The 15766-nt window shown below is 38.8% G+C and overlaps 2 protein-coding genes and 1 long non-coding RNA gene across 12 annotated transcripts in view; 2 read left to right on the forward strand and 1 right to left on the reverse strand.

Annotated features, from left to right (window-relative positions):
* Positions 1 to 6142, forward strand: part of LOC114243515 (serine hydrolase-like protein 2) — a 13274-nt gene extending 7132 nt beyond the window's left edge. The window contains exon 7 of the mRNA XM_028175031.2: positions 4 to 6142. Within this exon, the coding sequence (XP_028030832.2) occupies positions 4 to 313 (310 nt within the window). The 3' untranslated portion in view covers positions 314 to 6142. The remainder of the gene's footprint in view (positions 1 to 3) is intronic.
* LOC149500050 (uncharacterized) overlaps positions 1 to 15766 on the forward strand; it is a 160900-nt gene that overhangs the window by 138947 nt on the left and 6187 nt on the right. The window lies entirely within an intron of this gene.
* DCTN1-p150 (dynactin subunit 1) overlaps positions 3827 to 15766 on the reverse strand; it is a 57754-nt gene continuing 45814 nt past the window's right edge. For all 10 annotated transcript variants that reach the window (XM_089737861.1, XM_089737867.1, XM_089737864.1 and 7 more), the window contains 6 exons: positions 15127 to 15211; positions 14247 to 14409; positions 13840 to 13959; positions 11609 to 11719; positions 10587 to 10690; positions 3827 to 10068 (listed from right to left, as the gene is read on the reverse strand). In XM_089737861.1, the coding sequence (XP_089593987.1) occupies positions 9984 to 10068; positions 10587 to 10690; positions 11609 to 11719; positions 13840 to 13959; positions 14247 to 14409; positions 15127 to 15211 (668 nt within the window). In that variant the 3' untranslated portion in view covers positions 3827 to 9983. The remainder of the gene's footprint in view (positions 10069 to 10586; positions 10691 to 11608; positions 11720 to 13839; positions 13960 to 14246; positions 14410 to 15126; positions 15212 to 15766) is intronic.

Here is a 15766-nt window from a genome sequence, read left to right on the forward strand (position 1 = left end):
CAGATACACAGACGACATGCGTCTCAAATACGTGACTACGCCCGCATTCTCGGCGGAGCACATGAAGACCTTATTCGGCTCCACCGATACACAGACGTTGATAATAAAAGCGGAGAACTCATACAAGAACGGCCTATATCGGAATACAGACTTCCTCTTGGACGAGAAGACGTATCCGTCGAGGAACGTCAGGGTCCGGAGCGTTCCGGGCGATTACAACGTCCACGTGACCTGGCCTAGGAACGTAGCCTTCTACATGGCCCTGTATCTGTTGTACGGAGCCGAAGGATTAAGCAGCAAAGCAAAATTGTGATGTTGAGCTCGCATTGTGTTTTGTTGATATAATGGTATCCAGTCGTAGTGGAGATTTCGGTTTTAATTCGATGAGTCAATCTTTGGGAATGGACAAGGGGTATAAGCTTGGCTATTCGTTGGCATGTACCGATTTTCGATTGTGCGATTATAGAGTTTGGAGGGTATTTAATAATATTAATAATAATTATTAGGTTAGGGGTCTAATACAGAAGGCAATTATCCTCGATACTGCGCGTATTGCGAGAAGGTTTTTTCACTCTGGAGTCCTAACCACTGGTGGCTTGTGTCGTAGACACCGCCATCAGCGGCCATCTATTTTTTAAGGTTTTCTAAAAAATGTATTATTAATATCTATTTTTTAAAAATGTGTATAATTCATAAGATTTTAAATAAGTATAGACTATGTTAATAATTAAAATTGTTAGGAGCAGCCAAATCAGTCTACCCTCTTTTTTGTCCGTTTTCGAATGGAAGGGAAGTAAGGAGCGCCATTTCAAAGTATTAAAAGTGCCCCCGAAAGGAAGCCAATTAAGGTGTTGCCATAGTACAATAATTATATGGAATACCATAGTAGCAATAATGGATGAATTGCGTGAAACACTATATTATTGAGATTATGTTGAAAAACAAGAATTCTTTGAACTATACGTTTTATTTTTATAAATTAATTCACACACGTTTACACACCGCATACAAGATGGCAAGATGGAAGGATGTACAAAAATGGCGCCATCTGGCGTTCCTCTATAAATAAGGGCAGAGCATACAGCCTAAAATCAATAAAATTTTATCCAATATAATATATGTGTCAGATGGGAGTGAGCGAAGCAATGGTATATGATAGAGGAGTATGGAAGGAGAAAACGTGTTGCGCCGACCCCAGGTGACTGGGGAAGGGCAGGAGAATGATGACACATAGTAACAATAGTGGAAAAAATTTTAAAAAAAAGCGCCATATACTTTAACAGTAGGCTCCTAAATTAAGAAGGAAAGAAACACTTTCTTTCTTTCTTTCTTTCTTTCTTTCTTTCTTTCTTGCTGTTTACAGGTAGATACTTTTTCAACTTGTCCCCTATACAAGATGGCGCTCCTTACTTTCTACCCTACTTTCTAGAAATACAAGTCTTAGCGGTGGCGGTAGTTAAAAAAAAGTAGTTTCTTTTAGTGGGTTAGAAAGTGAATTATGTTATTAAGGAATTTGAATTAAAGATAAATCCGATGGACGAAAGATTAATTCCCCCGGTGACCGTACTCGTCGAACTCGACAAGGAGGTCGACGTGCAACCTAACCCATACATCAGCCCGCTGAGTTTCTCGCCGGATCTTCTTAGCGGGTCGCGATTCCGATCCGGTAGTAGATTCATTCGCGAAGCAGCTGCCCTTGAGTTGTTAGGTCTCCTTTAGAGGCGCTCGGGCAGCTGTTAGCAAATCCCGCCTCTCCTGGCTGGCCTTTGCTTGCCCCCGTCCTGGTGAAACTGGAAAGGCCTCCGAGCCGAGTTACTGGTGGTAGGACCTCTTGTGAGTCCGCGCGGGTAGGTACCACCGCCCTGCCTATTTCTGCCGTGAAGCAGTAATGCGTTTCGGTTTGAAGGGTGGGGCAGCCGTTGTAACTATACTGAGATCTTAGAACTTATATCTCAAGGTGGGTGGCGCATTTATGTTGTAGATGTCCATGGGCTCCAGTAACCACTTAACACCAGGTGGGCTGTGAGCTCGTCCACTCGTCTAAGCAATATATAAAAAAAGTTTTACACTTTAAATTCAATAAAAGGCATTGTTTGGAATCGTAAGTTTTAATTACTGTCACTATGGAAGGCAATGACAATGATGAACAGAATGGCGTTAGGGACGCTGACGTCAACATTATAAAAACACAATGGAATTAGTCTCTACGTCATATGGTCGTTGTCAAACCAAAATCTGCTATGTACACTTTTTGAGATTTTTCCTTTTTGACCTTTTCGTATAGTTCACAGCCCTATCTATTTACCGTATAAAAAAATCTGTTGTGTGTCTATCCATAGCTTTAATATTGAAGTTATACTTCTTTAGGCGCGTTATGAAAAATTGATGAGAGTAAAATTTTAGGATGCGCGCGCACCGTGACACAAAATTAACAGAATGAAGTTGCCCACTAAATCGCTCATTACAATACGACCGACGTAACTTGGCGAGTCTGAATATAGCCGCAGGTTTCGCGCATGTACACTCGTAAGTGTTATTAGCATTAATTTTTTAGTAATATAAAATATTATTTAATATAATTCATACTAAATATTATTAAATTATTAACGTTAAATATTAATTACGTAATATTAAAAAAAAAAAAAATTATAAAAATAAAGTATAACTTCTTACGCGCGTACATAAGTACACACACCCTTTTCTTTATTTATATATAGCTTTCATTTGATACAGTTCTTAAAAATTCATTCAAAATTTTATATTAAAATGTTTTTACTCGTTAATTCAAAATAGAGTTTTTGCACATAGCAGAGATTTTGGTTTGACAGCGACGATATTAAGTTGAAATATGTAAGCACGAGATTGGAGCAATTCTCTGTGGTCAATCAATGACGGGGTATTAGTTTAAGAATAACAATAATTACCCATACACTATTTATTGTATACATACACACATTTTATTGTTAAGTTCAACTTATCGGAGAGGGACGAAAGGCTAAGGGGTTTAAACTACATTTTTGAAACTTTACAAGAGAGCCATTTACAATTTAAGCATTTAATAAAAACTAGCTGACCCGGCACACTTCGTAGTGCCTCAATTGATAAGTAAAAGACCTAAGCTTTTGTATAAAATAAACTTAAAACAAACAAAAGGAAGGACGGGGGACACATCAAAGGAAAAACAAAATTGTAACTTTTATTCAATTCCGAGCCTTTTTATATTCTTCTCTGGACTTCCACAAATAATTCAAGACCAAAATTAGCCGGTCCAGCCGTTCCCGAGTTTTAGCGAGACTAACGAACAGCAATTCATTTTTATATATATAGACTAGTGGTCCCGCATTAGTCGAAATTCGACTTTAATTAATTGAAATTATCAGTTTGGAATACTATTATGGATCTGTTGTCAAAGACTATTAAACTTCTATAATCACAGATTTCGCCAAGACTATAGACACTATAGACAAATAATATTAAAGATAAACAATATTAACCTATTCTCAATTTGACAACAGACGTCAAGAACAAAAGTTTGACAATAAATAGTATGCATGCGTGTGTGCGTCAAATACATGGTATGTAGTGTGTGTAATGTTTTCTTTATTGATTTAATGTATCTTTTATGCATTATTTTAAAAAAATATTAGCATTGTGCACTTCTTCTCTATATTCTCTATAAGTATGGAGAATTTCATACTCCTCCGTCCGCGCAATTTTCGTAAAAAGGGATACAAAGTTTTTGCTTCACGTATTAATATATAGATATCATATTCACAATATATAGATATCATCACACAAAAAGAAAAACTTCTTGAGCCATTTGAACGGCGTAAACTTAATTGAAGTTCAAATTAAAAATATCTGATAAAAACTGTTGATGCTAATACCAAATAAAACGAACCTTTAATTACAAAAGATAAATGTCTGGTATCAAGCGAAATGTCACTTAAACCAGATAGCGTTTCACCCCTCAGCACTCGGAATTCAATTTCACCTAAGAATATTTAAGCGAAATACAAGCTTATAACATACAATACAGAATATAATTTAAAAAATACCATTATATGTATTTTAAATAATAATAAAAAAACATACAAACACACATATACGCGCCTTTAGAATTGAAGTGGCTTAACTAAAAACATTTAAAAAAAATGAGGTTCATATAATCTGAATGTCTTATAGACATGTATACTAAGTTCATAAAATTAATTTTAATTAAAAAAAAATCTTATACAAGAAAAAGTGCACTTTAAAAGGCTTAAAGTATTGAAATTGAAATTGAAACTGAAAAATTACAATTCTTCAATTACATTTTTGGCGCTTTCCAAAAAAACAAAAAAGAAAGTAGCCCTTTTTAATTCTAAAGGTGTGATATTTGTATACCAACCAACCCATTAGCGTATTTCAAAAATAACTTAAGTAACTAAGAGACCTTTACGAAGACAAAATTCCCTATCGACACAAAGAAGACTTGTGTGTAAGTTATTTTGTGTATTTCATATGGTTTTTTTTCATTACTGAATATATCACACTTAAAAAAAAAAGTGTGCAATTCACACTAGGGATGTAAACCGGTTCGAAGAAAACCGGAGAAAAACCGGTTTTTATACATACCGATAAACACCGGTTTTTATTTAAGAATACCGGTTTTTAATTACGCGTTACATTCACAGTTCACACCAGTGCTACCAGATCAAAATTAAATATACAAGCTACCTAAAAAAAACCGTGTTTCAGACTCAAATTACCGTGCATTACATTTAAAAACTACAGTTCAATAACCACAATATGGTTGGTAGACTTTTAGCGTACGAAACGAGGACCGTGATCCAAATTTCCACATATCTGCACCCAACACTCAGAAATGGCTTTCGCCAACCAGAGCATATGTTGTCTGCAAAAGAGATGGTGCGTCGTGAACTGGGGAATCTTCTTAAAGAATTTTCAACCCTCACTTTATCATCGGAACAGCCAGAAGAAACCACAAATTTTTTTAAAAAGCCTGGTATTCTGGATTTTTTGCATTCGCGAAAACGGGATATTCCGAATGCCACGGTGGCCGCAGTGAATATAGTGCGAATGTATATTGAGACTGAAGCCGCCACAGGAAACCACACCGAAATTGCTGGCACTTTTTGGATGAGCAATACTCATTTAAGGCCTTTAAACAAAATAGCATTTAAATACCTATCAGTCCCAGCAACTTCTGTGCCTTCCAAACGTATGTTTTCGACGTCGGGGTACGTGCTAACATCCAGAAGGAGCAGGCTTCTGGATGACGCAGTGGACCAACTATGCTTCTTGCATCAAAATTTTGATTTAATACAATAGTATTAAATAAAAAATAAAAAGCTTTTTATTATTGGGTAATATAAATATGATCATTAAAAGCCTATATAAAATATGTTCACCCAATTAATTGTATGAAGAAAACTCTTCGTTTGCACGTAAATTTGTTTTATTTAGTGATTATTTAGCCTTTATAGGAAAAACCTAAAAATACCTAAAAAAACCGGTAATAAACCGGAGCCAGAAATTGTAATCGGTTCACATCATTAATTCACACGTGGTTGAAGTGAAACCTTCAAAAATTAAAATACAATTATCCTAAATGTCTCTAAGTATAATATGTAAAATTTTGTCATTAGTAAATAATTGTAAATCATCTTTTATAGTATGAGGTAGCGCCCTCTGTGAATTGATATTTTAACTTCACGTATAATCCTTAATTAAAATTCACTACAAGAGGTTTCATACACACGTTAGTATTAAAAAAATCTCATAGATGGCGCTACATTAAAAAAATACACAGAACGTCAGTGTTCTATCTCGTTCTCTCAGCGGCTGAATCCTATACATTTATGTGTTTGCGTCTCTATGGACTTATTTTTTCGTTTCATCGACTTTGAAATCACAACGATTCTACGAAAAAAACAATTGCAAATATAACACGCCGTTGTAACGTTTTCATTACGTTAAAATCCACTCCTCATCAACGAGCAATGTACAATAAATTAATTATTATGTTAATTATTAATATTATTAATATTAGATTCTCGTCATTTGTGGGTAGTTTGTTAATTATTTGTCCCTTAAGTGTACGGTGATAATTTTGAATATAGCATTTATTTTCTGTTGACTCGTGTGTTTTATTTATCTATCTCCGGAAAAACCGGATCCTCCTCAACCCTGGATGTCTAAACGTGACTGATGCGTCTATTTCTTATAGGTAACTTGAGGACCGAAAAATGAATAAATGCGTTTACTTCTTCAAATACTAGTAATAAAACAAAGAATGTGCACGTCAATGACCTTGATCTGTCAAAGTTCGATAAAAAAGTTTGGACAGTAACAAAAAAGCTTTTATCTTCTATTTTTTAGTGATTTTTTTGCCTAGTTAAAAAAGACTATTAATATGTTTGTTCTAATGAACCTATATAATTTTCTTGATATGCTAAGTGCTGGTCGATTTGGATTATAAATTAATATATTAAAAAAATCCTGCCTTTTTTTACTGACTACCCACCAATTTTTTTCAATTTGACAGCTATGACGTCACAATATGGCGCAGGTCCATGCACATTCTTATTTGAGGCCATGAGCGCAAAAGCGGCCTCTACTCCGATGGCGGGCGGTGCGATGGTAAAAACGAGATGGAATCATCTCAAATAATTGCTCAGCAGTGCCAACGGATCATTATTATATCAGTACACCACGATTTCCAACAAGATCTGACTGGTGGTGAATGGACTCATAGACACGGGTTTGGTACTTTTTTTATGATTGAGGGGTGGAGGTAGAATACTGGTGGCCCGGAGGCCTTTCCAGTTTCACCAGAACAGGCAGGCGAACAAAGGCTCAGCCAGGAAGGGTGGGATTCGCTAACAGCCGCCCGAGCGCCTCCGAAGGAGACCTAACAACTCAAGAGCAGCTGCTTCGCGAATGAATACAGGCGGATATAATCCGAAACACTCATGCGCTCTATTTCGAAGCGTGGGGCAGGCTTGTAATGAGGGCGATTGAGGTCTAGACCACGTTTTGTTTATTTATTTTTTATTGCTTAGATGGATGAACGAGCTCACAGCCCACCTGGTGTTAAATGGTTACTGGAGCCCATAGACATCTCAATGGGCTGTCTGTGAGTTAATTCGCTCGTCGAGCCTTTCGTCGCAAGCGACGGGTTCGACGAGAACGGTGATCGGTGCTTGTGGTACCTAAAAGCACCGTTAATGGATCGGGTATAAGTTCTAAGGTCTCAATTAAGTTACAACGGCTACCCCACCCTTCAAACCGAAACGCATTACTGCTTCACGGCAGAAATAGGCAGGATGGCGGTACCTACCTGCGCGGACTCACAAGAGGTCCTACCACCAGTAAAAAGTCTCTCAAATGTTCTTGTTGTTATTGTTTTATTGCTTAGAGCAGTGATCGGCAAAACGCGGCTCTTCGACAAAGTGTTTCCGTATTTAATTGTTATATCGAGGGTTGAAAAGCTTTAGCGATATTTTTGCAACTTTACAGGGGTGCGATTCAAAGTTTGGGGGGTTTACAACGAAAGGAAAGATCTTCCACCGAGCGGGCGATATTTGCTCGATAGACCGACGGTCCGAATGTTGTTGTTCGGAACTTGTATATAATATGCAAGCTTATCTTGAAAATGTTGTAAGCGAGATTCAGGCATCTGTCAAATATCTTGTGTTCTGTGATGGCTATCCGCCACAAAAGCTTCAAATTTGGAAAAAAAATTATAACAAAAAAAATCTTATTAGTAGAGTAATTAAGATCTTAAGAATGAAGAGAATAATTAAGATCTTAAGCCAAATGTCGCGTAAAACAAACACCCTTTCACCATATATAATTATTTCTATAAGAAGGTCTCTTACAGCCAAGGATATGTTAAAAAAAAAGACGGAAGTTTCAATGGAGTAATTTTTTTATTGCTTAGATAGAGAGACTAGCTCAGTTGCAAAACAGTCCAAAGCTGCCCCACCATTCGAACCGAAACGCATTACTGCTTCACGGCAATTTTAATTAAATTATAACGCGTACTTAGACGGAGCTAATAAACAAACAAAACCTTAGATTAGTAATAATTTATTAATGAGCATCTCCAAGTTTGATGCCGTCACGATATTCTATCACAGAACACGGGATACTCGACGGATGTCTGCGTGCTTAGTGAGAGTTTTTTAACGTTCTCGATGGCGTAAAAGTTAACTCAAGTATGCAGCTGGAACAGCGCCCCTAGCGGCAAACGTTCAAACTCCATACAAATTAGAGTTAACTTTTACGCTATCGAGAACGTTAAAAAATATCGGTTGTCCGTAAAGTCGGTTTACTGACGATAGTTGAACGTGGCAACGTCATAAGAAAATACTGATGGAATGGTTTCATTTTTCAAAAGAAAATTTTTATTTTATTTGTTTGATATGAGTCGACTATTATCAAAGGCGGCAATCTGACTATTGGACAATGATTGGTAAATCAGAAAAACGAATTATTGACTTTGTATTCCATTGGCAGTCACAAAACTCTTCGGAACGACATCTTAGATAACAGGTTAACTATTAACCTTTATTTAATGCAGGTTTTGAACCGTATTCTTTGAAGGAGACGATGATATTCAAATAAATCTGTATTGACATATCAATAAATTTTTTTTGTCCAAATGTACAGATTGCCGCCTTTGATAATAGACGACTCATATATATTTTGTATGGACAATTGACAGCACATTCACTTTTCACTGAACTTCATACTTGACGAAAACATGTAAATGCATTATTGTATAGCAGCTGTCCACGCGGATGCATCGCTCACTCAAGTAGGAGAGAGACAGATGTTGAACGCTGCCGAACGCGGAGGCCGATTGTGCCTCTTTGTCGCTCGTTGCGCGCTCTCGCTTGCACTTCAAGCCTTAAATGGAACGCCTCAGAGTGAGGTAACGCCGCATGAGTCATGTTTTTTCATGCGTGCAGCCGGCTCCATCGAATTATAAGACGTTGTCACGTCACAAACTCGCACTAAGCAAATTGAATCGCGCCAACGACATTAACAAAATAACCTTCCAACACTCAAAGATGGTGACAGTTTCGCTATTATAGCGGCGGTCGACACCAGTCCGCGGGCATCAGCCGCGCCCAATGAATCAACTTCATTCACATACAGATGGTGCAGTATGCTTTTTTTTATTTATTGACCGTGTATACAGACGAGCCCATCTGATCGTGAGTGGTTATCGTCGCCCATGGACATCAGCAATGTCAGGGCTAGAACCAAGCCGATGCTTACAGTTAAATTAATGAAGTATTCGAAAATAATACCCTTAATTCGACTGCCTTGTAGGTCACCGGTGTCCTACGCGGCGCACTAAAGTAATTATAGCAATTTCTCTCTTTGATTTATTTACTAAGGCGCCGGAATATCTTTTTTTAAAACTATTAGCTTAGCTTTGAGCGCGGCGAACGAATCTAGAAATTCCGTAACGAAAATAAAACCTAACACCCCCACTCCGCCTACTATGTAGCTCGCGTTCAACACATTCACACGTTGCGCTTGTGTTGTGTTTGTGAATAAGCGCGCGGCGTGACGTCGCACTGCATGCGCATCATGAAAAGTCTGCCCATCTCTCTCTCGCGCGGTCTAGCTTATGAGTGTGAAAGGGACAGTTGGTGTTTTGCTTTTGTTAATGTTCATAAATATAGCGTGGTCTTATTTTTTTATTATTGTTTTATTATTAAATTATTGTTGTCTAATTATAATTGCATAAGTTGATAAAAAAAAATGCTATGCAATAGCTTTACACGGGCACCCGTGATCTACATAACAGTCAAAAGGATTCAATCATCAGTGAACGAACGAACGAATGATTTGAGTGAACGATTATATAATCTATATATATATTATACTTATTTATCTATACAGCCAATATAAGTTATATTGTTTTCAAAGTGATATATATTTCTCGCCTGTCGAGTGAGTCAGGCCGCGCAAACCGTCGGCTCGAGGGTTGTGAGTTCGAGTTTGATGTCGTCTGACTGCAATTCAGCCACCAGATCTCGCAATCTGAAGTAATAAAGTCATTTAATCAGCAATGTACAATTTTTTATTTATTGATCAGATGGGTGGACGAGCTCACAGCCCACCTGGTGTTAAGTGGTTACTGGAGCCCGTGGACATCTACAATGTAAACGCGCCAACCACCTTGAGATATAAGTTCTAAGATCTCAGTATAGTTACAACGGCTACCCTATTCTTCAAACCGAAACGCATTACTGCTTCACAGCAGAAATAGGCGGGGTGATGGTACATACTCGCGCGGACTCACTGTAGGTCCTACCACCGTTGCGCTGTTAAAACTGAAACCTTAGAACTCTTAAGATGTCTATGGGCTCTCGTGACCACTTAACACCAGGTAGGCCGTGAGCTCGTCCATCCGGCGCAGTACATTTGAGTGGACGTGTTCACGGGTCACCTTGGTGGTGATCAGTCAAAGTCGCCCATGGACCACAGCGAAGTTAGAGACCCTGCCCGATGTTGTCTCCGGCTTGGTTACGTCTCGCATACCGGCAACCGATACTCACGCGGACAGCTGGCTCGGCGTGACGTATATCGTGTCGTCGTTGGGCCCCTGGTCCGATGCAGGGAACTTTATCGTTCCGATGTCCACCGACTTGGGCGCGATCGCCTGGGGAGCAACGAGCTTAAATATGAAAACGCCGGCCGCACATTGTCCGACAGTTATCGTACGATAGAGACTTAAGGCAATACGACGGAAACTTAAAACGGTTCGTCTATATCTATACTAATATATAAATCTACAGTGGTTATTACGGATGTTTCGTTATAACTACTGAACCGTGCATCCGATTGACTTGAAACTTGGTATCCATGTAGAAAATACATGTACTTAATGGATAGGCTAATATTTATATGAGTATTGGACTCCCTAATAATAATGACAATAAATAATTTAATGTTAATTTTAATATTATTATAACGAACGCGTTACACAAAAATAGAGAATGTTGTCGGATCAGCAGACAATGTCGGACAATGTGCGGCCGAAATTATTGAGATACTCTCTTTCTTTTGATAGAAAATAAACAGGAGACAGATGAAAAAAAATGTCAATGCACAAAATTAATCTATATCTTCAAGCATCAGTAATTAACATTAATTAGCTGATTAATACAATTATTTAATAAAATATTTTTTTCCAAATGTGTATTCGGTTAACTAGTTGACGTCCCTTATAAATAAATAAATATATAAATCAATATTTACTAACAATCACGCCACGTTAACTGGTCCCGTGCTAAGTTCGTAAAGAACTTGTGTTACAGGTACCAGATAACGGATATAAATGTAAGACTTTTATTATATAAATACACATGTATATAATATACATACATAACCCTGGAAAATACATTTTATATTTATCATACAAATATCTTCCTTTGGCGGGATTCGAACCCGCAACCCCCATGTGTAGTGACCATGTCACTTACCACTACACCAAATGGCCTTATGGTGCTAAGTGGTTTATCGAGTCCGTAAACCTAAGTATCGTGAGGCGTCCGGCAGGAGACCACGGACCACTCACCGCGGCGAGGTCCGGCGCCGGGAACTCCGCGAGGTCCGCCTCCACGCACCTCCAAGGCCGGTGCAGCAACAGCTGGCGACGCGCCTCCGCCTGCAGGGCCGACAGGCGCTCCTGGACAACACCAGAGCATTCACTTAAATGGGCATTTTCTTTTTTATTGCCCTAATAGGCAGACGAGAATACGGCCCATCTGAAGGCGAGTGGTTAACGTCGCCCATGGACTTCAGCAATGCCAGGGACAGAGGTAAGCCGCTGCCTACCATTAAGTACTTTCCACATTGAAGAAGGACATGTCATAAGGCCTCACAAACAACGGGAAACCGCTATTCAAATGGAGTAAACACAATTAGAAACATCGAACTGTTGATGCTTTTACCGAATACAACGGACCTTTAATTAATTACCAACCAAACATGTAATAGCTTTTCATCCCTCAACACATATTTCCACAACTAAAACCAAATCTGTTCTGTCGCGTTTTTAGTAACAAATTCCTTTATACATGTAAAGACAGTGATAATGTTTTAGTCCCAATTTATATTTATATTGTGTTAAAATTAAAGGCATATCTATAATAGTACTATCGTCATCCTGTCCATCTATACCACGAAGCAATGACGCGTTACGATTCAAATAGTTGAGGTCGTAACTTCGCCCCCAGCATGAGGTCCTTTATGCTTAGTGCGAGTTTTTTAACGTTATAGCGTAAAAGTTACTTTAAAGGACATGGGCCATTTTCGGTCCAGCTACTCGTGTTCTCAAGGGCATTAATGAAATATCAATAGAAAAAATTTCATTTTATTTACTTATTATAAAATTTAAGGTCATTTTAATAGTGGGATAATTAAAATCATAAATAAAAAGGAAATAGCATGACTAAGCTACATTGATAATATTGAAGGAGTTGCCATAGGCAAAATATATTTATATTTTAAGCAATTCACATTAAATCTCCTTAAAAAAACATTATATTGCAAAAAAAACTAGCAAAATATATTAACATATTTAATTAATGGATTTTAAAATTATTATAAAATATTATATCTAAACAAAAATCTACTTTTATACTTTTAAATCTGTAGAATAAACCATTACATGGATGTTTTAATTTTTTCTTAGACGGGTGGACGAAAAATCGTGAAGCGTTCCACATTTTTAGCCCATCGTATTATGTATCACTACATAGTATAAAATAGTATAAAACAAAGTCGCTTTCTCTGTCCTTATATCCCTATGTATGCTTAAATCTTTAAAACTACGCAACGGATTTTGATGCGGTTTTTTTTAATAGATAGAGTGATTGAAGAGGAAGGTTTATATGTATAATAACATCCATTAAATAGTGGAGAGATCAATAATAAATTACAGTTTCCGAAGCGAAGCGAGGGCGGGTCGCTAGTAATATATAAATCTACAGTGGTTTTTACGGATATTCCGTTATAACTACTGAACCGTGCATCTGATTGACTTGAAACTTGGTAACCATGTAGAAAATACATGTACTTAATGGATAGGCTAATAATTATATGAGCGTTGGACTCCTTACACCAGTTGCGGGGGCGTTCATGATTTTGACCCTTTGTGGGGGTGAGAAATAAGAATGTTAATTTTAAATGCCCAGCGAAGCGGACGAGTACAGCTAGTTATGTACAAGTATATATTTTTTGTCGATGTGAGTGTGTCGAGCACGTTGCGAACACCCCCCCCCTTCATGTCACCCTGCATCTACATCACCCCTGCCCTGTGCGGCAGGGAGCTTCTGCCGGGGCAGTGGTGTACCACCGAATTGCTCATTAAAAATTCGTAGTAAGTCAATCTGGCAAATGCTCCCTCCAACAGTGCGTCTTTTGTTCCGATTCGCTTAAAAAGGCATGCATGCGCTAGTGACGACTCATTACGAAGCCGCGCCAACCAGCTACAGGAAAAGTCCTTAGAGTACGCAGATTTTTAGTACTGTATAAGAATGTTTTAACATTCAAGTCTATAAATTGTGCCCGATGTAATTTATCAGTAAGTCATTGATTTTACATATATGTTTGTTCTATAATGTATCATGAACTTATTGTGTATAATTCATACGTTATAGGGTTCCAATAGTCCCGTAAATCGTGACATTTTATATATTGGCTGGGATGGGCTGGAAGTTCCGTGTAAGGGGATACGACGACCCCTCTTGTCTTGTTGCTATCGAAGACGTTAAAGAACTCGCACTGAACACACATGAGGCATACCTCCAGACGCTGCTTCGTCTCCCGCTGCTTCTCGCGGTGTATCTGAAGGGCGCGGGCGTACTTCCCAGGCTCCGATGGAAACTGCACCAGACCGGACCGCGCCACGAACAACGTCCACTCCTGGAAGGAAACGATACGTGGCGGAGTATTTTACTGATGGTAGAACCTCTTGTGAGTAGGCGCGGGTGGGTGCCACCGCCCTGCCTATTTCTGCCGTGAAACAGTAATGCGTTTCAAGGGCGTGGCAGCCGTTGTAACTATACTGAGACCTTAGAACTTATATCTCAAGGTGGGTGGCGTATTTACGTTGTAGATGTCTATGGGCTCCAGTAACCATTCAACATCAGATGGGCTGTGAGCTCGTTCAATCATCTAAGAAAAAAGAAAAAAAAATTAAATCCACTTACAGTTTGCAATTCGTTTAGCTCCTTCTCGAGTTGGCTGGCGACCTGTCTCCTGGCCACGGCTCCCGGCGCTGTCGGATGCTCTAGAGGTCTCAGCCTCCTCAGGGTCTGTATCTCAGCCTTGCGGCACGCGGTTATACGAGCGGCCCTCTCCCTCTCCACAGTCCTGAGGAGGACCAGGCATTGAGAATATAATAATGTTAGGCCGACAAGAGTAACGCCATCTATCGCCGAATAGTCGAACGAAGGACCTAGAACGCTCGAGAAGCACAACGCCATCTGTTGTCAGATAGCGGGAACTGCTACTAGAGTTGTGTGGAATATTATCGATAATTCTAGAGATGAGGTATCGGCTATAAAAGCGTTGTAGGGATGGCACGCAGTCAGTCAGTAATGGGAACTACTCGAAGGGAAACAGCGAACGGATCATCTGAAGCGAAGCGGAAGAAGCGAATTGAGAGTTTTAAAGTGTTTGTGAAGTGTTTAGGTTTTTTTTTTTTTAAGTTCTTTAAGTTTATGTGTTCTTTTTTTTATTGTTTAGATGGTTAGACAAGCTCACAGCCCACCTGGTATTAAGTGGTTACTGGAGCACATAGACATCTACAACGTAAATGCGCCACCCACCTTGAGATATAAGTTCAAAGGTTTCAAGTATAGTTACAACGGCTGCCCCACCCTTCAAACCGTAACGCATTACTGCGCACGGCAGAAATAGGCAGGGCGGTGGTACCTACCCGTGCGGACTCACAAGAGGTCCTACCACCAGAGGTGCTAAGTGATAAATGCAGTTTTTAAGTTGTACTTTGGTGACATTTCCCAAACCCCAGAAGCGTAACAACAACAATGCAACAGTCTAAACACGACCCTTGGAAACCGTTCTTACCAGCTGAGGACCTTAAGCTGATGCTGTAGGGCTTCGTTGACTTCGCCGGCGGCTACTCCTGGGGCGACCTTCAAGGGTGCCTCCTCTGAAATCATTCGATCAATCGATTCAAATTAAATTTATATCAATTTTATACATACGTTAACATTTAATGTTAGAAAGAGACAGCAACGTTTGGTTTCCTGAAAGATTCACAAACAATAACTTTTTGGATGGATTTTAATTATACCTTATAAAGGCATAGTTAAAATTAGACCTATACTAAAAAAATCTTGACAATATAATTTTTTTATTACTACCCTCCAATATGTGTTTTTTTTTCTTTTCTAACTATGCCTTGAAGGGCTATTTCAGCTTCCCCCTAACATGTAGGTGAGCTCACGGGACTCAAACCTGAGTGGCAACCTGCATGGGAATCATCGGTTATTATAGCGCTTGGGTTACGAAAAAATGCGTTTTTTTTATATAAAATATACGGGTACGCTAAAGAGGAAGAGGTGGACCTAAGAAGAAATGTATGGATTGCATGAAAGACGATATGTGTAAGAGGGGAGTGAGCGAAAAAATAGTATATAATAGAGGGGTATGGAAAGAGATAACAACTTGCGCCGACCCCAGATGACTGGGAGAAGGGCAGGAG

The sequence above is a fragment of the Bombyx mandarina genome, chromosome 24 (genome assembly GCF_030267445.1).
Source record: "Bombyx mandarina strain Sakado chromosome 24, ASM3026744v2".
Taxonomy (NCBI): Eukaryota; Metazoa; Arthropoda; class Insecta; order Lepidoptera; family Bombycidae; genus Bombyx; species Bombyx mandarina.